General features: G+C 37.4%; 3 protein-coding genes across 3 annotated transcripts; 1 reads left to right on the top strand and 2 right to left on the bottom strand.

Moving 5' to 3' along the window:
- Positions 1–634: 634 nt before the first annotated feature.
- On the top strand, positions 635–2533 carry LOC108619411 (putative alpha-aspartyl dipeptidase). Its single transcript, XM_018015980.2, has 3 exons — positions 635–1019; positions 1076–1636; positions 1695–2533. The coding sequence occupies exons 1-3, from the start codon at positions 916–918 to the stop codon at positions 1753–1755; spliced, it is 726 nt and encodes a 241-aa protein (XP_017871469.1). The 5' UTR covers positions 635–915; the 3' UTR covers positions 1756–2533.
- Chpf (Chondroitin polymerizing factor) lies at positions 1776–23796 on the bottom strand. The gene is made up of 6 exons (XM_018015971.2): positions 22901–23796; positions 8151–8861; positions 6042–6197; positions 4947–5552; positions 4390–4888; positions 1776–3594 (listed from the first exon to the last, which is right to left on the bottom strand). The coding sequence occupies exons 1-6, from the start codon at positions 23117–23119 to the stop codon at positions 3260–3262; spliced, it is 2526 nt and encodes an 841-aa protein (XP_017871460.1). The 5' UTR covers positions 23120–23796; the 3' UTR covers positions 1776–3259.
- Fer3HCH (Ferritin 3 heavy chain homolog) lies at positions 18059–19336 on the bottom strand. The gene is made up of 2 exons (XM_018015981.2): positions 19049–19336; positions 18059–18667 (listed from the first exon to the last, which is right to left on the bottom strand). Exons 1-2 carry the CDS (start codon positions 19244–19246, stop codon positions 18230–18232), a joined length of 636 nt encoding a protein of 211 aa, XP_017871470.1. The 5' UTR covers positions 19247–19336; the 3' UTR covers positions 18059–18229.
- Positions 23797–24031: the final 235 nt, after the last annotated feature.

Below are 24031 nucleotides of genomic sequence, written 5' to 3'. Positions count from 1 at the left end.
TATGCATAATGTATAATATGTACAAAAAGCAACAGCCAAATTCATTTGTTGTTGTTAATAATAATATATGTTAAAGAAAAAAAAAACAAACAAAAAACAAATATGCAATAATTCAAGTTAGTTAATTATGAGATGCTTGAATTTTGGCATCGTGGCATCGAGACACGGCAGTCAATTACGTACACATATACATATACATATACACATACATATACATATGTATACCTACATATATAATTCATTTTAAGCAATATAATTGAACAGAATAAATTTGCAAGCATGTCAAACAAATGCCTAAACAAGAAAAAAAACATTGTTTCCATTCTGGCTTTTTGTGTTCTAAAGTAACCAAAATGAAGAGAAAAACTCGAATAAAATTTATTGTAATTGCTATTCGTTATTTCAATGCTTTTATATATTTAAATGATTCGATAATTCAAATGCCCGCCTCATAAACCGATACTAAAATAAAAAAATTAATCGATAACTAAATATCTATTGGAATACAAAATTGATATCGATAATTTTCCACACATTTTGTTATTGAATGAAGATATCAAATGAAAACTTACTTGATATATCGATGTGTTTAAATTATTAAATACCAACAAATATCGGTACGCCGATATATCACTGTAGGCGTATCTTATGAAACACCATCTAATATCGGCCAATTGGCAGCGGTGTACTAGAAAGTTTTTTTAATACCGGCAAATGTAGGCCAAATGACGATAGTGCCCTTGACATATCGCTGCATGTTCTGTGCACTCAACTGTTGACTTTTTGCTCAGCATGAAATATCTGAATGTTCATTTGTATTGTTTTCACTTATCGCCTGCCCCAAGTACCACCATAAAACAACGATAATCCGAAGTACTGATTAAATGCTATTCTACGTGAAAGAGACGTTCGAAAATGAATAGCGGTGCGCGGAACTTATTGTTGCTCTCGTCGTCCCGATTGCATGGCTACGGCTACTTGGAGCATGCGCGCGCCCAACTGGAGGATCTGTTCAAGGCGTAAGCACAAATATCTTATCAAGAGTTCGGCTTATCAGAACATTGAATTCCTGCAGCAAGAATGTGAAGACCGTGCTCTTTGTGCCATACGCCTTGCGGGATCACGACAAATATACGGCAACCGTCAGTGCTGCACTGCAGCCTTGGGGCTATGCAGTGGAAGGGCTGCATACGAAACCCGATCCGAGGCGGGCGCTCCGCGAGGCGCAGGCCATTTTCGTGGGCGGCGGTAATACGTTTGTGCTGCTGAAGCAGCTGTACGAACTGCAGCTGGTCGAACTGATCCGCCAGCTGGTGCTGGAGCAGGGCCTCACCTACGTGGGCAGCAGTGCCGGCACCAATGTGGCCACACGCTCCATCCACACCACCAACGACATGCCCGTCATGCAGCCGCCCACCTTCGAGGCCCTGGCTCTGGTGCCCTTCAACATCAATCCGCACTACCTGGACGCGGACCTCAGCAGCCAGCACAAAGGCGAGACGCGAGACGAGAGAATCGAGGAGTTTGTCAGCTATCATGCACGTCCTGTGCTCGGGCTGCGTGAGGGCACCAGCCTGCGCGTCCAGGGCGATCGGGCGACGCTGCTGGGCGAACGCAACGCCAAGCTCTTCAAATCGTAATTTAAACCGACTTTCAAAATACATCCGTTATACTAATAACTGTTATACTTACAGCGATGGCAGCACCGTGGAATATGAGCCACAGTCCGATCTCAGCTTCCTGCTGAAGGAATGACATGGATATATTGACAAAGATTTTGTTTTACATACATTTATTTGATATATATATAACAACTAGATTATATAATCGGCATGTTCGTAATAGATCTTACACATAATATATTTACATTATATATCCTCTATATATATATGCTAAAAACTATGACTACACTTCAAAAAAATCCTCTTCTTTTATTGCCAATGCTAACAACTATTTACATACGTTTTGCCTTTTGCTAGTTGTATAACAAATATATGTTGATTGTGTTATAATTAATTAAATACAAAAATCTTTTATATAAAATTATGTAAAAAAAAAAAAAAAGTATAAATGATAATAATCAATGCAAAATGCTTTAAAACGTATAACTGGCAGGCGCTACTTATTCGAACTCTAAATACGTAGTTGGTATAACAGTTGGCACTTGTATAACAGTGACAGTAGCATGCAATTCAATTTCACCGTTGTCTCTTGTATAACAGCTGCTACAATGTTTCAGTTTTACATATCTACAACAGTATAACAGTTGACTATCGTATAACATGCATTTTCATATACATTTTTAATTCAACTCCTAAAGTTGTATATCTAACAATTTTCAGCAATAATCAGAACTATTTCGTCGTTCGTATAACAGTGTTTTTGTCGCATAACAATGCTATTTTTCGTATAACTGTTGGTCAATATTAAACAGTTAACTACAATAAAAGCTTATTCTATGTGTATAACAGTTTACAGTGAATATTATGTATAACAGTTCACAGTGGTTGTGTATAACAGCGTACTGGCAATTGGCTTCTCAAAATGTTATACATAAATTTATATTGTGTACAAAGTATTATATATTCAACAGTTATCAATATCTTAAAGCTGTATAACAGTTGCCACAATGTGCAGAAGCTAGGCAAGATTTGGGCCACAGTCATAATGGCTAAGCAGGCTCACATTACGTTCAGACTCTTGTTATACACACTTTCATTATATGTCTATGTATTATATAGTATAACACTTAGATACATACTAAACCTAACATATATAGGAATTTGCAGGGCAAGCTATAATTATATAAGACTACTTAATTATGAGAGTGGCTACGGCGACACGCAAGATGCTGGCTATTATTATACAACTGTTATACACAACGCTTACATTATTTATATTTATATTGTTATACTTAAGCAAGTTTAGTTAGTTGGCAGCTACAAATTTCCTTGACCCCAACCCCGTGCTAGCCCCTGCTCCATTTCCCCCTCGTCTAACCCAACCCTTTGAGCACTAAATTGTATAACAATTCTTGTCTACTATTTTGAGCATTACAAGTTTCAGTTTAAAGCAAGACACACACATACACACGCACACAGACACACACAAAAGTAACAAAAAATGTACTAAAAGCTAAGAGCAAACTCACACACTCACACGCACACTAACTCACACACAGTTGGCAATATATATGTTTAGCAAGGAACTGATAATATTACTATAATATATGTATATCAAAGCTAGCTGGGTACAGCAGCTATTTTTGCAGAATACTTTTATCCTCGTAGCGGATGATGGCATCGCCGATCTGCTTGCGCGAGGCCAAATGGATGCAGGGCTGGCCGCCGCACGACTGGGGCAACGTGGGCGGCAGTGAGCCGCCCCGCGCCAAATGATTTCGCACATCGAGACCGAAGCGCAAATGGGGCTCGACAGCGCGCAGTATGTGCACCGTATGCTGAGCGGCCACAAACATGTCCAGAATGCTCTCGATCTTGGAGGTGCGAGGCTTTGATGTGGCCAGCAGCAGCTGTTCAATGTCCAGATCGCTACGCATTATGGGCAGCCCCAAGGGATCCAAAAGTTTGCGAGCTGTAGGCGAGAAACAAATTTAATAAAGAACTGGCTGAGGAAGAGGTAGAAGTAGAGGTAGAGGTAGAGGTAGAGGTAGATGTAGATGTAGATGTAGATGTAGATGTAGATGTAGATGTAGATGTAGATGTAGATGTAGATGTAGGTGTAGATGTAGATGTAGGTGTAGATGTAGATGTAGATGTAGATGTAGATGTAGATGTAGATGTAGATGTAGATGTAGATGTAGATGTAGATGTAGATGTAGATGTAGATGTAGATGTAGATGTAGATGTAGATGTAGATGTAGATGTAGATGTAGATGTAGATGTAGATGTAGATGTAGATGTAGATGTAGATGTAGATGTAGATGTAGATGTAGATGTAGATATAGATATAGATGTAGATATAGATATAGATATAGATGTAGAGGTAGAGGTACAGGTAGAGGTAGAGGTAAAGGTAGATATAGATGTAGATGTAGATGTAGATGTTGAGTTAAAGGTAGAGGTAGAGGTAGGGGTAGATGTAGAGGTAGAGGTAGAGGTAGAGGTAGATGTAGATGTAGATGTAGATGTAGATGTAGATGTAGATGTAGATGTAGATGTAGATGTAGATGTAGATGTAGATGTAGATGTAGATGTAGATGTAGATGTAGATGTAGATGTAGATGTAGATGTAGATATAGATATAGACGTAGAGGTAGAGGTACGGGTAGAGGTAGAGGTAAAGGTAGATATAGATGTAGATGTAGATGTTGAGTTAAAGGTAGAGGTAGAGGTAGAGGTAGGTAGAGCAAGTTAGATCTATGATTACCCTGTACGTAGTCGCGACTGTAGAAGGCAATTACATCCTGATTCTGTCGATCAAAGTAGCCGCTGCTCTGGCTGATGTCGCAGGTGTCGCACTCCTTGCAGAAGTGCGCCCAGTTGCAGGGATAGAGCTGGAAGCCAATGGGTGCGTAGACCTGAAAGCCTTGGATGGTATTCATGCGGACACGATTGAGGAAGTCCGTGCGGAAGAGCATGCTGGGCGTGGCCAACAGCACCAGCGATTCGAGTCCAAGTTTAGGCAGCGCCAGATCGGCAACAGCCAAGCTGAGCAACTGCCTCGGTCCGTACATGGAGGCGTGCATTAGCCAGTCCTGCGGCTGCACTGGCTCAGTGCTCAGCTGCTCCGGCAGCCGTATGGACACCCAGGCAATGCGTGAGCCATCTGTCTTGTACTTGGATGACAAATCAAGGGCCAACTTCTTCAGGCTCTTGAAGGGATCGTCGTCACCCTTGCTGGGCGATTCGAGCCGGTACAGAAAGATCTGAAAGACGGAAACGTTAAGCAGTGGAAGCCTCTCTCCAATCTCCAGTCACACTCACCAGCAGCAGGAATGTGTTGTCCTGGTTGTGCATGCAGATGCGTTCGTATTGGGCCACAAAGTCGAGCGCATCCGGCACCTGGTGCTCGAATGCCGGCACCAGTATGGCGATCCGGGTACTCTCCGTGACGTAGGGCGACGGCACAACCTCCACGCGACCCAGCGGCTTGACCACCTCGAAGCTCTTGAGCAACAGCCGCCGCCGCTTGGCAACGTCGCTGTCGCCCTCGTACAGATTCAGATGCAGCTGATAGTCCATGCCGCGCGTCGCATCGAACTTCCGGTAGGCACTGTGCAAGCTCTCGTAGCGCAGCTTCGGATACTTCTGTGCGGCATATTGCAGCGTGATCTCCAGCACCTTGGCGAAGTCCAGAGCTTCGATGCGGCTGAGCGGGGCCACGGCATGGTCGGAGTTCGGCAGCATTGAGTGCGTCTCGTTCAGCAGCTGCCACGTAAGCATGTCGTGCCGCGTCTCCGGCGCACTCGGCGGTGGCACGCCCAGGGGCCAACGTATCTCCAGTATTTTGTTGGAGATGCTGCCATTGGCGATACGGTACGACTTCTGTTCCAGGGCATAGCCGCGCTGTTGCACCATATCCAGGTGATGCTGGAGAATTGGGAGAAGAACAGAAAACTAGTTTCAACAAATATTCAAATTTAGTTTCGTTAAGCTGAGTATCACTCTGTTGTTATTTGAAAATTCGTTAAGTTGTAAACAGAAAGAGTCATCTCTGTTTATAATTGAAAAACGTTTCGTTAGGTTTATAACAGCTTTCACGCTACTTATCATTGAGTTAAGTTTCATTATGTTTATAATACCTATCGGTAGTTTAGCTAAGAAGGCAATGAACCGTTTCCTCTCTACTTCATTAAGTTCTTAAGCCGTTGAATTCAGTTTCGTTAAGTTCTAGCGCACTATGGGACGCACTGTTTACCGTTGAATTTAGTTACATTAAGTATCAAACGAATATTATGTTATTAACATTCTATGTTACAAACAATGTAAAATTAAAATCCTTTAGCAGACATATTTCTTAACAGTTTGATATTATGTTAAAGAATGTACAATATACAGTTTACATGTTACATGAATTACCTTGGAGTAGTAGGCGTGCAGACGATAGAAATCCTCCGGCGACTGTACGGGATAAACGGTCGTTGCATTGAGGAATGCCGGCTCCTTGGCCAAGATGCTGAGATCCTTATATTGGCGAGACTTTGTATTCAAGGCATAGCTATATTGACGCATACCCTGTACAATGAAACATTAAAAAATTCAGAAATTAAAAAAAAACAATTCCATTAGGCGCCGACTAACTCTGCATGAAATTAATTTCTAAGAAAAAGGGAGATCAAGCAAATACAATAAACGACGACCCCAACCAGACCCAAATGCATGATCCAGTTATGAACATGTGTTCTACAGATAACAAAACAATAAACTTCCTTTATAGCCGCGTCGCATTTACGATCTCATTAAGTCCAACCAACCAGTCGCGCATTCTAGTGCCCATGCTCACATTCCCAATTTTCAATTGCCATTCGTATTTGCATTGCCAATCCCGTTACTCCATTTGGAGGGTTGAACCGAGCCGGTCGCACAATTTAATTAACAGTGCGCTGCTAACAGTTGGTGCAGTTAGTTTCTGGAAAGCGCATCCAGCTTGTTACACTAAAATGTCGCAACTGCTAAATACCCTACACACTCACACACACACATACCAGCTCAGACAAAGCACTTTAGCTTGTTGGTCTTGCTTGCTGTAAATGTAACATTTTTGAATTAAACAGTTATCACCACTCACACATAGCTAGACATCCACAGTGAGAGAGAGGGGTACGCAGTGATGCTTAGAATATAAACATACACATGCATACATAAATCATTCCACGAAACCTGGCAGACGCATATCCAAGTATGTGTGTATGTAAATAAACCCAAAATCCAAACAAATGAAATTCAAGTGAAAGGCGTGCGTCAATTTCTTAGCCCTGTGTTTCAATTCGTCTTCACAATATGTATGTGTGTAGGTATGAACATTTTAGCATTAATATAAAAGAGGAAGAATTAACATTTTCCTGATAAATTGCGTGCGCAAAATGTAAAAATAAACAACTATTTTAATTAAACCAAATCATGCACACATAACATACAAAGTATGTGCACATGTATGCGTGCTAAGTAACAGTGCTTGTCCAACTATGTAGCGAGCGCAATCCAATTGCCCATTGTCCACTCTTCTGCTCTCCTTATGCACATATTCACGTACATACATATATATATTGATATGCTAAGCATCTTTGCGTCCCTCTCTCTCACACTATGCACTATGCTTATGCCTGCCAGTGCCTCTTTAACTGTTTTGGAGAGTGCATTTCCATTTGCAAGCCGTGTCGTCTCATTTTATTGCTTCTTATTTCAGTTCTTCGGCATCTTCAGCACTTCCCCTTGACATACTCGGAGAAATTCTTTGGTCCGTTGCTGTTACTTGGAAATTAAATAAACTGTCCATCAAGTGTTGCTGCTGCTTCTTGATTGCCTGCCACAAGCCAGCAAGCAGCTCGAAAATGTTTTTTTTTTCTCTTCTTTTTTTTTTATCAAGATGTATGTAGACTTTAAAGTTGTTGCTGCTCTGTTGTTGTTGTCGCTTTTGCTTCTATTTCTTTCATTTGTATTCTCTGCTTTCCGCATCACATTTCGCTCGGCTGCTGCTCTGCTGAGATGCTCTTTTCAGGGTCACTTTCATGTATCAATGAACTGATTTTTTCCCTCTTCATTTTGTTTTTGTTATGTTCTTGTTTGATGTTCTGCTTGCATATCACAACATGTGCCTGTGTGTGTGTATGTGTTTGCTCTTTGTGCGTCTTTTTAGTCAACGGCAAATTGTTTAAATAAATAAAACGGCGTGTAGGAAGCAACAAAGATCACACGACAAGCAAACGGCAAATTAACTCTTACACACACACACACACACACACACAGAGACACCACATACAAGCACGTAAGCAAAATGTTCACGTACATAGCAACGTTCGCTTGTACTTCAACTGATAGCAGTGCTGCTAAAACTGTTAACAGCTGTTGCGGCAGCTGTTAATTTGTTTATGTCTGTTAGGCTAATCGCCAATTGGAGTAAATCAACTTTATACTTGCTCCAATGCATGTCAAACCCTAATGCACGGCATTGCCCATTTCCTCACTCACCTGAAAGCTTTCCTGACAGCCAGCCACACGGCTTGCATACTTCACACAGCGTCCAATGTTAACGCTATGATCATTCGTAATGCCAATCCGCACACATCGATCCAAATTGTTGCGCATCTTCCGTATGACGCTGCTGCTCAGCAGGATGCCCGCCTCAAGGTCACAATAGTTGCGATCACTCACACCTGCTGCACCAGAATCATTCATCGATTCATCACGTTCAACTGGTGCTGCATTCTCATCATCCCCATTGCCATTGCCATCGCCGTTGCCATTGTCATTGCCATTGCCATTGCCATTGCCAGTCTCGCCCTGGGTAACCCGTATGACGCCCATATACAGATCAAAGGTGATGCTCATATGATATAGCAGCGCATTCAGCTTCCGTGCATCCACATAGACATTGTCCGGCACCAGCAGAAAGTAATCGTATTCATCCAGATAATTGTCCGCTATATACTTGATCACATAGAACGGACGACGACTCTCCCGCGTGTCTGTAAAGCCGACGATGTTCTTCAGCTGATAGTTCGTTTTCACGCTGTCCGCATTGATGAAGAACTTGATCTTATTCACCAGGTGGGCGGTGGTGCGATTAAATGCCGTTGCATAGCTGTTGATGTTCTCCTGTGACGTCATCACGCCGATAAAGATCTTCTCCCGTATGCCCAACTCCGAGGAGTAGTAACGAGGCCGTAGTACATTTTTTACCTTTGGTGGGAGAGAGAGAGAATGCGAAAAACATTAGAGAAATTTCTATACAAATGGAGAAAGTGAGAAAGTGGAAAAGTAAGAGACTAACAGAGAGAAAAAGGGTGACATATAGTGGGAGAGGACCGATTCCGAAAGAGTGAGACATAGAGAGAGACAGAATGAGAGGGAGAGACTAAGAAAGAGCGAGAGAGCGAGAGAGAGAGAGAGAGAGAAATAGACGGAGGACGTATAATACTAAAGAATCTAAGAGTACTCTATCAACTTTCATTTATCCTTTATCATCCATAATGTTTTATCTCTTTCATCATGTCTCATCTAACCTCCATCATTTATTATCGTTCAGCTTTCATCCATCCGATATCATCTATCTTCCATCAAATGTATATATAATATTCTATCTTCTATAATAATCCTTTTATGAATTCTTTTCTAATATCTTCTATATTCCATCTTCTATCCTCTCTCTTCTATCTTCCCATCATCTCATCTATCTCCCATATTCCATCTTTCCTTTTCTTACTACCATTTATAGCATTAGAATTGTCATAATGATCATTGCTGTCGAATGGGAATATCATAAGTAGATTGTACCCATTAGAATTATCTGGTCGGTCTGCATGAACCGCACGTTTGGGCACTTGAGAAATCAAGACCACAAAGTCAACTCGAGTCAAGTGCTGATTAGATGATTATGTCTATTCTCGTCAAGTCTAAAAAAATTTCTATGTATATATATTTATATATATGTATATATATGTTGGAAAAGTATATGTTTGCATCAATTTGTATCTGGGTTTTTATGAAGTATATAAAAGGTTCAACGTTCTCTATAAAATGTTTATTATTATATATATGACTTATAGTTTTTCCAAGTATCACATTCTTTACCAAAAACAGAAAGGGAGAGTGCTAGACTAGCAGATACCCAGAAATACAAAATATCATCAGTCACAGTGTAGTTAGTCTTAAAGATTACACTAGACATTTTAGTGATCGCAGTGGACTTTTACTATATTTTACTCACTTCCCATGGGCTTACAGAGTATCTGAGTAAAATTTTGTAATAATAACAATCGTATTAGCATTATAAATACATTCCATAATATATTGGCAGACTCAACAATAGAAGATCTAGAAAATATGACATTATATATGGCAGATGAATATACAAGTTGAAGTTGGAGAATTCTGGAGCTTAATTAAACTACAAAACAAGTGAGATTTCACGATTAGGGTATACGTAATGAAGCGATAATCTTATAATAATCTTGGATACTCTATACTGCTCATTCCGCCTCTTAAATTGTGTGAAATTATGATTATTTGCTATACAAGGTTTTACTTCGAACTTCTGCAGTTCGTATAGGTTTTAGACAATCATATGTACAGATAGGGTTATGTAGATAATCATAAAGTAACTTTATCGTGATCTATCTATCAACTTATCATAAAATCTATCGATGTACCTATTTATCTATTTATCTATCTACCTTCCCTTCTACCAAAATCACTTTATTTATATATATATTTATAGATATGTATATGTATATATATCTAAATATTATTGCCATTCAATCTTACGATATTATACACATATAAGTATATCTGAGAGTTCCCCGTTCGTTGCATTGTTTCCCTAATGCCAATTCAGTTTTCAGCTCTGTGTTACGTTTCCTTGGCCTTTGGAGGCCTTTTGTCGGCAGTTGAATGAAATTATATGGCCAATTACAAATATCTTTTAATTGGCCACTGTTTATGGGCTCGTAAAGCGCTGGCCTTCGCTTGCCTTCGCCTGCTATAATGCGGGTATTATAATTTTTTTGAAGAACTGGAGATATCTTCAAGCCATGCATACATATGCAGGAACGTTAATAAAAACATTTCATTGTTCAAGTTTGTTATTTTTTTCATGGGATTGACTTTAAGGGTTCATAAAGGAAATATATGTGTAGACAGAGATCTGTTGAATGTGTAAAATCTATATATATAATTATATTAATTTATATATATACACTATATCTATATCTATATCTATATCTATATCTATATCTATATCTATATCTATATCTATATCTATATCTATATCTATATCTATATCTATATCTATATCTATATCTATATCTATATCTATATCTATATCTATATCTATATCTATATCTATATCTATATCTATATCTATATCTATATCTATATCTATACTATATCTATATCTATAGCTTTATCTATATCTATATCTAAATTTACACCGATGTAAATATATCTATGTCTATATTTATATATACACATCTACTTTTCATATATCCTTACATGGTATCTTTACCTATTATCACTTATCTGTAATTCATATCCCTATTTTTCCAGACTTTCTATACCTGCTGTATATCATTCTCATATATCAAATACTCTTTTTGTATAATACTTTGATTATATTTTTCAGAATGGCAAGGGCATTTCAACGTCTTTATATTTCCTTATCAAAAGTTATTATTAGATTGCAGTTGATTTTCCCCCTTTTTTTTACTGTTTGCTTATCGGCACTGACGTCAGATAGACCAGTTTGACCCTTGAACTGTGTGTCCATGTAGCTAGTTTCACTTAGTATGTGTCTACACTCAGTCACACACACACGCCCCCTGGACACTCACTGAAAAGAGGCGTTGCATGGTTGTGGGCGTGGCTAATGTACAACTTTGTATTGCATCACAGTGAGCAGCAATTAGCGCCAATAGCAATTAGAAATACAGGTTGTCTAGTTAGTTAGTAGCTATGCATACGAACAGCATGCACGACTGCAGGATACTCTGTAATAGATTAAGTGACTATCTCTCGAAAGGGAATAATTTTATTACAAAATTGTCTCTTTTCTTCTTCTTTCAATATATCCTGTAATTTCTGTGGTCGACTAGCAAATACTCTGTATGCATGGTATACATACATATACATACATAAGCTTATTTTTATATCAGTCTATTTGTAAAATAATTTGGAGTTTTTATCTATTTCTTACCTATCTCAATCAATATGCCCCATTTCTGAAAGCTTTTTTATTGCTTTGCCTATTTTGTAATTAACAAATCAATTCAATCAATTTAAGTTTTATATAGTTTTAATTAACGTTTCGTAATTGTCAGGCTATATGTGTAGATGGAGTGCCATAGCAGCGAGCTAGCAAACTGGCGACGTGGCTATTGCCCCTCTATGCGATTCGCATGCAAAAGCAAGATGACCTTGAGCTTAAATTACGGCACCTTATGCCACAGTCAGAGCAATATCTCTGTACGCAATTAATTGTGTAAATATCTAAACACAACACACACACTCACACTCACACACACACATGAAGCTGCGCAACAGGTAAACATTTGCCTAGCTGCCACAGACACACACATTAACCCCGCCCCCGTCCGTGCATCACTTCTTTGTTGCTTTTTTTGCGGTCTCCATGAAAATATTTTCCAAAATGTGTCTAAAGAAAAAAAAAATAGAATTTATGTATTTAACGCAAATACATACATATGTATATTTGCTTGTGAATGCCACAAAAAATTCACAAAAATTTCGCAAAAAGCAAACATCGAGTGGTTCGATTTTAATTTACTAATTCAGCTGCGCGATTCATCCAAAAATTTCTTTGACCAGTCAATTTATTTGCTTTTCCCATTTTATGCGATTTCATCCGAATTATGAATGACTAACGCAATGAAGAAGATGAAGAGGAAGAAGTAGCTGCAGCAGAGAAAACAGCAAACAATTGCAGACTTTGCCATGATGAATCAACGAAAGTAATAATTTTTCGATTAAGGTTTGGTTTATTATTCCATGAATAAACCTTAACTAAATTATACTTTTGACTTTAGAACTCTTATTTGGTTCGTTGTATGTATATAAGAATATAATATATTTTTAGACTCCATGTTGACTGCGATTTCCATATTCAATATTTTTTTTATTTTTATTTTATGTTCTATGTTCTATAATACTATATTTTATATACTATATTTTATATTTTGTATTCTATATTCTATGTTCCATATTACATGTTCTTTTTATACCCTGAACCCATTTTCAATGGGAAATCAGGGTATAATGGTTTTGTTGAAATGTATGTAACAGGGAGAAGGAGGCGTGGCAGACCCCACAAAGTATATATATTCTTGATCAGGGTGACGAGCTGAGTTGATTTGGCCCTGTCCGTCTGTCTGTCCGTCTGTCCGTCTGTCCGTCTGTCCGTATGTATGAACGCGTCGATTTCAGAAGATATAAGAGCTAGAGACTTCAAATTTTTTTTAAAATGTCCGTAATTACAGCGCGCATATCAAGTTTATCATTAAAATTCGATAACTCATCCCGATCTTTTTTTTATCGATAAAAAACCTTATCGAAAACCAGTTATAAAATTATATCTTCTACACCTTTATTGCTAGAGTCTCCAAATTTTTAATGTATGCTTATATGCAATTTATACAATTTCGGTTTTTGTTAAAATTTACCCCCCACCCTTAAATTCACCCCCTCACCCTCACTTTTGTAAAAAGCGTATTTCAAATACTAGAGACTTGTGCTTTGGCAATTACATGCATATCCATGTTATAATCATAATCTGAAAGTTTCATGAAGATCGTACGTCCATAAAAAAAGTTATTAAACAATTAAGTTCTCATAGTAAGCACACACTGCAGCCCATGCGTGTTTATGCGTGGGTGCTTGTGTGTGTATGTGTTTGTGTATGTGTGTGTATGTGTTTGTGTATGTGTGTGTGTATGTGTATGTGTGTGTGTATGCGTTTGTGTATGTATGCGTGTGTGTGTGTGTATGTGTGTCTGTATGCGTGTGTGTGTATATATGCCTGTGTGTGCGTACGTGCCTGTGTGTGTGTGTGTGTGCGTGTTTCTTGTGTAAGCTGAAAGACGCGAAAAATTATTGAAATATCTATTGCTCCAAGGGTTCAGGGGATCTCGTAGTCGAGCAGTCTCGACTAGAGCTTTCTTACTTGTTTTCTATGTTCTACACTGCATACTCTGCATTCTTTGTACTTTAATAAAGGAAGCAACATTTAACTGTTTGTCAACTTTGACAGGAGCTCAAGTAATCAAGTTTATTTCTAGAAAGAACGACGCGTAATCCTCCCTCCTTATATCTATCATCATGAAAATTGATATACATATATTTAGATCTAAGTGAAATCACTGCTTGTCAACATTGAAAGCAGTTTGACTGAATTATCGGTTCCTCTTCTTCTTCTCCCACCAAGTGTTTCATCTGTTAAACAACAGCAAGTTGTGAACTTTAAGCGAATTGGCGCACGAATCCGTTGAATTTACTGCATTTGTCGCAGTGTCAAAGTGCTAGCTATACGTAAACTTTCGGGAGCACGTGGCTGTTAAAAATGCGCTGCCTGTTTGAACAGTTAAGAATCGATAAGCATTGGGCATGATAACCGATAACAGCGCAGCCTTGTGACGTAACAGCACCCAACGGAAGTAAAAACAACAAACAGTTTCCATGTGCAAGATTATTTTATTTTATACACGTTCAGCAAGCGAATATAGAGCATATTAGTTTGATGTGATACACATACATATATAACTAACTGGCAGCTTGTTTGTTAAGGTAACTTTTGACTACCGGAATGAAATGCAAGACAAGAGACTGGAAACTTTGGTCCATCTACCAAGTGAAGATCTAAGAAATTGAGGAAAGTTTCATGGAATTCAGAATATTCATATACTTGGACAATATATTATATTATAGAGTAGGTATAGCTATACCTATTGGAATATAACATATCCACAGATTGTTAAGAAAGAAGTTTTTCGAATGATTGCTTCTTCATTTCTTTTTCTTGCTCTTCTGATTCGTCATATTTTCTTCTTCTTCTATATACAATCAAAAAGATATATCTTTAAGTACAGATCTCGTTTCCATTTTCCATTGTTTAAACACGCCTACTTCGGGCGTGGCACAAATCCCATTAGCTTGATCTCGTTTATCTCCTCTGAGAATCATTCACAAGTATATATAACTACGCCTATTATAGGCGTGTCAAATCGCATTAGCCCCAAATTTTGTTCCTCAACTCATAAATCATTGCTGACCCACATAACAGATAGATCTGCATGGAATGTGATGAAATGATGATATTGATTGCTGTATCTATTGAACCGTTCATGGGCGAGTATTATGCAAGCCTTTTTATCCGATTCTCATTCTTTCGAACTGACTTTAGTTCGGTATATCGGCCCAGGCGTTTGGCGTTATCAATGGAGCTTGCCTTATCGCCAAGGCGAACAACGTCACCAATTACAAAAACATAAAAATCCGAATGAAAAATCCAAGAGATATTTCAATTTCCATGCCAGAGAATTTAATTAAACATAGATATTGAATTATGTTTATTCGAGCAATCGGCAATAGTCCTCAGTCGCGCCTCTCACACACAATTTACAATTTACAATTGAGCTGCAGCTGGAAGGCAAGCATAATTATAATTATACTCGCTCAAGGCAATGTGAAGAGGTATATTGTTTGAGGTGTTACGATGATTTACTATATTCTATATCTGTATAGTACTATATTAACTATTGAATAGTAAAACTAGGAATTTCATTTATATTGTATATAGTCGAGTATGCTTGGATCTCCCATAGAAAAGTCTTTAATAGAAATATCTATAAGAGGTAAAACCTATTTTATTCATAGCTCTCAAGATAGACGCAGACGATTTAAGGATAAGTCAACAGAATATTATAATAATACATATAGACATCTTGGGTTGTTATTGAGTTCCACATCTGATATTATTATTGGTATTCTCCAATAAATAATAAATATTTATGTCTTTATATACATATACCTACATATCAAGCATGAACATGGGATATACAATTATTTTCAACGTCAATGCAATCGTTTTGACGTTGAGGATACTGGGTGATATACATATATCTATATTACATACATATCCATATATCTATATATTATTTATATGCATATATCTGTATATCTATATATAGATAGGTTATATAAACCCATATAAACTGGGCCCTATAACTTCTTGGAGCTTAGTGAGATGAACGAGCATTATGCAGTCAGACATTCTCCATAGCAAAATTCCTACGTATGGGCTGATGACTCAGTCCAAATATGGGTTCACTATGACAAACTATATGTACATATGTGTATATATTAATATATATGGCCTGGCTATATGGCGCTTAGGGTGCAGGGTACAATTTCTGTTCACCTGCTCGGCATTGGGTGTAATAAATAAATGTTGAGATAACTTTTGTCACATTTACTATATACAAACAGATAAACCTACACATACATATATCTATTGTTCTATATATATAAAAATATCTCTGTGGATATTTGTATTTGTTTGGATTGCGTATTGATTCATGTAGATGCAATTTCAATGTTTGATTTGATTTGCTTTGAGCTTAATTTGTTTGTAATCAGATCTCCGAGCCGTGAATAACATTTGATGAGTGTGAATGTGCAATTTGTTGTCTGTTGATGGCTCATTCATAAAGCGAGTAATTCAAGTCCCATCAAATTGTCATTAAATAGTTTACTGTTCATATTGCTTAATTGATTTGAAGCTATTCGAATGCATGAGAATTGAGAATTGAGAATGATATCGTAAGTAAAGCTGAGCTACGAATTTAATGAATTCCTTTTTCCTGGCTTAGATAGAGTTATCTAGGTTCAAGTTCCTTGAGCTAGTAATCAACTATTCAAATAATTGAATCAACTTATTTGACGGCATTCAAATGTTTCAGGTGATTCGAATATGAATCTGATGAATGTTGTTGCATATATCCATATACTCGCCAGTTATATGTGTAGATAAATCTATATATATGTAGATATAGTGCATATACATATATCTGTGCCTCAATCTCAGCTCGTTTTCAATCGGGCACAGCGATCCAAGTGGGCAATGTGAATTGCATTGGATTTGACAAATCTTAATTGAAAGAAGTGCGCAGGCGGTGCTAGAATTGTTACAGATCGGCTAGATGAGATGATATTTGTGTTTTTGTTTGCCTTGTTGTTGTAGTTACTATTGTTATTGTTGTTGTTGTTGTAGTGTCTAGCTGTAAATGGTGGAACGCTGGGTCGACGCTGTCTCGCGCTTATGACAATTAATTGAGCGCGTTATTGTGCACTATATAGATGCAAATAAACAAATACAAACACACGCACACATACACAACACATATGCATATATGCACACATATATATATTTCTAAAAATATGTCTAGGTATTTGCTATATGTATAGCAGCATGTGAGAGCCTTAAGCCGGAAATGCGACGCGCTTTTCAATTAAGGCAACTGGCAAAAGTGCTCTAAGCGGGCATGCACGACTAGCAGTTACTCTGCCATTGCACACAACAATATAATTCACTTTACTAAAGACGGAAGTCTTGACTCTAGCCCTTGCAACTGTGTGTTGAAAGTTAGATAGAAAGCACAGAAATATAAGGAGTTATTATTATTATTTAGTTACTATTCTCTCTTGCTCAAGAGCATATTTCATGGATATATTTATATTTGGATATATCTAACTATATACATATATAGTCGAGTCCCGATAATTCGAAATGACATGGGGATCATTTTTTTCGATTTACACAGAAATTCAAATTATCGAGTATTATCGGAACGAATATCGCCTTGCGATAGATTTTTTTTTTTTCGATTTATCGCCATTTACGATTTAGCAGGGTACAAATCATCAAGACTCAACTGTATATATTTATATATAGTTTTATGGTTTCTGTTGTTTTTGAATATGGAACTATTCAGGGCATCTGTCCATCACAGGGTTTGCATCTGAACGGCTTTGAAGTTGAAGTGAAAGTTGATTAATAAAGATTTTCGTAAATCCAGCTTCCATCCTAGAGCATTTCTTTGATTTTAATCGAACTACACAGACTAAGTTGCAAAGTTTGCTTCACAAGAGAATTGTCCAATATATATATCATGCCATCTATCTATTCACTTCCAATATGATCTCACGAATCAATTGAGCTATAAAAATTCATTAACTAATGATCTACCGTGATTTGTGACTATCAACGATCAGCTGATCGATTGTGACTATTCGAATGCGTCGAGCGTACTTTCCAATCCAAATATATGTGTGTCAAAGCCCTGGGGCTGATCTAATTGATAGCTGATAAATATAGTATATATATATTTATTTATTATTATTTATAGACATATACTGCGCTACTGGGACGCTGATAAGTCCTACAATCTATTGCCATTGAACTGATACAAAGCAAACAAAAATGAAGTGGAAATAGAAAAGGCGCAAGAGCGGTGGGATTCTCAATTTTCGTTTCTTCAATTTCAACGTTTCTTGATCTCCTGGTGCATGCCAGCCGAGGCCATATACTTGTCGAATAGATAATCCCCGATATCGCTCTTGGCACGCTCCAATTGGCGTATGAAGTCGGCCAATACCTTTTGACCATCGACTTGCTCCTGCAGAAAGTTGGCCTCTATGAAATCGCATAGGTTCGGATCGTTTTCCTTGCCGGCCAGCGCATGCACATCCAACAGATGCTGATTCACCTCCAATTCCATTTGGAGCGCATACTTAAGTGCACCCAGCGCATCCCCAAACTCGGCCAACGGCTCTGGCACTGTGCTCAAACGTATTAGACCGCCGCGTTTATTCATATACTTCATGATCAGCTCGGCATGATCGCGCTCCTCCATGCTGGCCTTCAGAAAGAAGCTATGGATGCCCGGTGAGCTGACGTCGGCTCGATCGAAGTGATATGCCTATGATGTGACTCTAAATTATTATTCAGATCATTTCAACGAAATCTATGGAAGCCATAGACATTATTTCGATATTTCCATATTGACTACAGATATATCGATCTTCATATATAAGATTTATACAATCTATGGACATATATATAGAATCGTATCTATCTAGATTACAACATTATCTTAATATAGCTCTACTTATTGGGTTACTCTGTAAACAATTTATCCATATCCATTTGGCTATGGAGATATCTTAGGCTTATCTATATTTTCATATCTCAATAACGCTATCTATATCACATAGTAATCTTATATATCAGTTATATACAGATTGGCCTATTTACAACTATCACTTTGTATAGCTTTTTATCTGTTTCATTCTAATATTACCATAGCTAAATATTGATGGCAGGCCTTTAGCTCCAGATTGATCTGATCATTCAATTTGTCTTCGCAGCTTTTGGCAAAATTTTGTCGCATTATCATGCAAAATCGACGCAATATCTGAGCACAATTTTTCGACATATCTGTGCGAATCACAGCTTTTCCAATGGACGGCAAGAAACCAATGAACAAGTTTTGAAACATTAACCGAAATTTTCTAAACAAACAATTTCTATTAATTTTCAAACTGAATTTTGGCTGCCAGGCAACTACAACAGTTTGCGTAACTAAATCTTTGTAGAGTCTTAAAAGCTATATATGCTTTATAAGTGCTAAGAGTTTATTGAAAAAGAAGAAGTGGAATGGAGATTCTAGCACTTAGAACTATTAAATGGTACATGTATATCTGAGATCACATTCTTTATTTACATCTCAGAGATTATTAAAGCAAACAACGCGAAATATTATTATTACAATTTACTTAAGAAACTATAAAGTAGATCGAGAAATGTTTTTTTTAAGATATACAAAAGGTCTAAGAAAATATTATATATAAGAGTTTATCAATGAAATGTTCATGCTCTATTATACAATTCAAATATGGCATTACTAAAAGATTATAATACTAATATATGTATAGGATATAGAGTAACTTATTCCACACCTCGTATAACCTACTTAGGGCTAAACTATCCTATATTATAAAAATATATACTATATTATATAAATCCACCGATCACATGAAAGATTCATTTGGTTAAGGCATGCGGGTCGGGTCACTCGGTTCAAAGTGCGCAGACGAACAAATGTGATTTCACTTCTTTTGCTTTTTTTTTCGTGTCAATGGAGCACTTAGTCTATGTACACACACTCACACATAACCCATGTTATATGTTTGCTTAGACAACAACAACAACAACAAGCAGACATGATGTTAAGTAAACTCGAGTTATTGTCATTTACTTGTATTAAGTGAGTGGAAAACGACTTTTGCTCAACTTTTGTTGAATACCCTGTCGGCGAGTGCAAATAGAGTATACATACGTGGAATTTATGTTATATACGTTTTTAGCATTGATCATTAACAATAGCCCAAGTGGCTTAGTAGATCTTTTGGAAGATCGGTAAGATAAAGAGAGTTAGAACACAAAGGTCCTTGTAAGATAAATTCTTTTTTTTATCGAACTCGTTCTACTGAGCCATGAAATCGATTAAAATCGATCAACAATTTCAGATAGTGTTTCCAGAGCTATAAGTATGGGGTTATAAGATAGGGTTGCAATAGTACTCTTTATATAAATTGTTGATATAGTAAGTTATAACTAGATATAGTTAGGATATCTAATAGTCGTGCCAGTCTTATTTTTTGTATTTTTGCTTTATGCGAACGAGTTCCGAACATTATCTTTTGCTCGTGTCATATCCACTAAGTAACTTACGCACATTAAACAAAAAATTGTATTAATAAGCTCACAGGCAGAGTGAGAGAGAGAATCATTGGTCTTTTCAGTCGAAATAATAAACATTATTTCGAGGTACGTGAAGCGCAAATCATCAAAAGCACATAAAAAAGTGCTCAAGATTGACTTAACAAACCCTAAAATAGATGCGCGTTATACAACACTGAAGAAACTGCAAGCAGTTCGTTCCGCTCGATTTTTGTTAAGTATAAATTAAATAAGTTCTGGCCATAAATATGGAGCTTACAGATTCAAAACGGAAACTTGAATTTTTAAAAACATTTTTTGGCAATAAAATAACTGTTCTGTTATGCTATTAACATGTATTGGATCACATGTTTCCGCTAGCTAAGTTTCATTTTCATTTATAAACAAATCATATATTAAATATTTATATATCCATCACTTGCTCTTTGGCGTTTATGATCTTTAGGAGAAGTGCGAAAAATATTTTTGCCCACTTTATAAATTATCGCTGATTGATTTCAGACAAAAAATAATAAAAGGCCTGCGAAAAAAAATATTTAATTTTTCGTTTTTATTTTATCAAGTTTTTTTTTCACGTCAATCGCTTAATTAAAACGCAAACGTTTGCATTGTTAGCTTAATATAAATATATCTGTACTCCATATAAACGGCAAGGCATTGACATTACCACTCATCAAATACCCTTACAATTTTTAATTGTAAATTAAACAATTCATTTAAAAATTAAAATCAAAATTTTTTAATACACTCAAATTGTAACATTCCATATTATTGAAATTTCATTTTATTAACATGCTTGTGTTATACGCATCTACCAATTGTAATCTATATTTCCATATGACTTAATTTCTTATCTCCTCCACCCACACATACATACATACATATGTATATGCATATTAACATAACATCCAATTAGAATTGGTCACTCCATGTTAACGTGGCACATACATTAGCATAGTTAAAAGATTTTATTTTCCCTTTACATAAAATATGATATGATATCAAAGAGAGCATTTAACAAAAATCATGATCGATTTTCGTATTTTTTTTTTTTTTTTGCCATGTTGCTGGCATTTAATTCAATAAATTTTGCTGCGCTCGATTTACATACATACATGTGTATACACATAAGTAAATTGGCAAATGTATGTGCACTACATACATATGTATACATACATAGCTACATTGTATGTCTGTATGTATTCATGTTGTTATGGCATGATGCATGTATCAGCTATCGGTTATTTACCTAGCTCTGGTTTATAAGTGAAATGCGTTTATTTATTTAAATGTAATTTATGCGCGCGCCAGTGGAATTTTTGTTCATCGCATGTTCTTTTTGAATTTCGATTTTTTGTTGCTGGTCAAATTAATTTTGCAAGGAATGCAGTAATTTGCGCTCATTGTAATTGCCAAAATATAACTGTTATCGTGTAACATGATAGTGAATCAGCGTGTGTGTGTGTGTGTGTGTATGTCTGCGCATTAACAGTGTAGTATCCGTTAAGCATGCAGCGCATTTACAGTGAACATCAAACTGTTGCTGGTGCTCCAGACACACACAAGCACCGGGTGCTAATTGTTGAGAAGTGTTTCTTAGTTCTGTTTTCATTCTAAAATTAAACTGAGCGGCTGCAAAGTGGTTGCTGACTTCTTGGACTTGTTGATCTTGCCTTCTTCATACGGCAAATGCCGCACGAACATGTACGGATGATAACGGCAATTGAACCCCAAAATAATGAAAAGTGACGTCTGCGCTAACGCTAGCGACACATACACAAACACATAGACTTACACACTTATGCATACATAAGTATGTGTGTGATGCATATGCCTGCCCGAAATGAGGTGGTAGGCGAATTACGAAAGCGAATGCGATAAGCAAGAAGGTCAATAAATTGCTTGCCATGTGCACAAATACGAGCAAACAAGCAGAGACACACACGCACACTAAAACGCGCGCGCATATGCAAACACATAAGACTAGAGATGGACACGTGTTTGCGTTTCCAACAGGAGCAGCTGTAGCATTTTTGAAACACGAAGCAGCTGCTAATGCTTCGCACTTACATTTTTATTAATAAATCTAATATATGGTTCCCATTAAGTACTTTAAGCATTTTTTAAATGAGGTTTTTATAACGCGTGCTGAGCAATATGATCGATTCGTGCCCAAGTCACGACACGTGCTCAGCTCTGGGGAGGACACGATTGGCCCTCTCTTTGCTTGACACGCTTTGATTGGCGCGTGGACCACGTGCGGAAACGCTCTTATATTACGAAGAGGGAGAGATAGAGCGAGAATGGCAATGAGTATATAGACAGCAAGCGTGCGGAGCAAGAGCGCAATATTGATCTAAATTATACATGTATGTATGTATGTATGTATAGATTTTTCTTTGAGACTTACCGGCTTTTTGGCCGCCAGCGGCTTATTGATCAAATTTAAATGTGGCTCAAAGTCCTGGCCGAAGCGTTCGATTAGCAAATTTTCGGCAGCCTCCTGCGGGCATTCTTCCTGCTGCACCAGCTCCCAAATGTCCTGCGGTATATAACAGCTGAGCACCAGGCCCAGCAGCAGCCCGATCACAAAATAATGATTGCGACTCAACGCGGACGGTCTACGCATCTTTCAGGCGTATCGCAAATTGAATTCACACACACATACATGCATACATGCATATGTACAGATAGGATGCTGATGCTGCTGCACAATGGCACTGTTGTCATGTGTTCATCGTTGCTGTTGTTGCTTTTATACGCACAATTGGTTCTCCTTCTTTTGTTTAGTTTCGAGTGATTTGGTATGCCCTTCTTCTTGTTCGTTGTATATATATTTTTTTTTTTTTTTTGGCGGAAGCGATAAGCAGTCAGAGAACTCAAACAAGTGCGCTGACTGTGCCGGCTAATTTTGGCATTAGTTATGCGTTGTTGTTGTTATTATTATGATTGTTGGACGCACTTGCGTTTCGTTGCTGTCGCTGTTGTTACTAAAGCCGTTGCTTGGATTTGGCGCATTTTCAAAACAAATTCACAGCTACACAAGCGATCATTATATATACACACTTAACACCAGACACTGCACACATTGATTCGTATCGAGACGTTAATGGTACGAAATGCTTTTGAAAAAAAAAAGAAGTTGAACAAGCGCAAACAAGCGCCGCCTGGCCGCCGCACACCGCGTAATGTAAAAAAATGGGATCTTTCTATCTTCAGTTGCTTTTGCACATTTAGCAGCGACTCGTTTGCTGTTAGCCGACTGTTACTATCACCTGCTAACTGGCTGTTCGACTAACGCTCCGAGAATTCGCTAACTGGCTCTTCTGTTAATGTGATCTGTTTTAAATTGGTATGCTGCCCACAGCTGATGTGAAGCGAGCAAAACTTGCTGATAGATAAAATGAAATTTAAATATTTGTCAGATAAGCCTAACAGTCTAAACACTAATAAAATTAAACATAATTTAATATGTATATAGTTTAATTCATTCCGACAATTTTACAATATATCGCTTGCATTATTTACTACACACACAGCG

This window comes from Drosophila arizonae, chromosome X (assembly GCF_054131065.1).
Source record: "Drosophila arizonae isolate 15081-1271.41 chromosome X, UAZ_ARI_1.0, whole genome shotgun sequence".
Classification (NCBI taxonomy): domain Eukaryota; kingdom Metazoa; phylum Arthropoda; class Insecta; order Diptera; family Drosophilidae; genus Drosophila; species Drosophila arizonae.
This window is presented reverse-complemented; position numbering and strand designations above follow the sequence as displayed.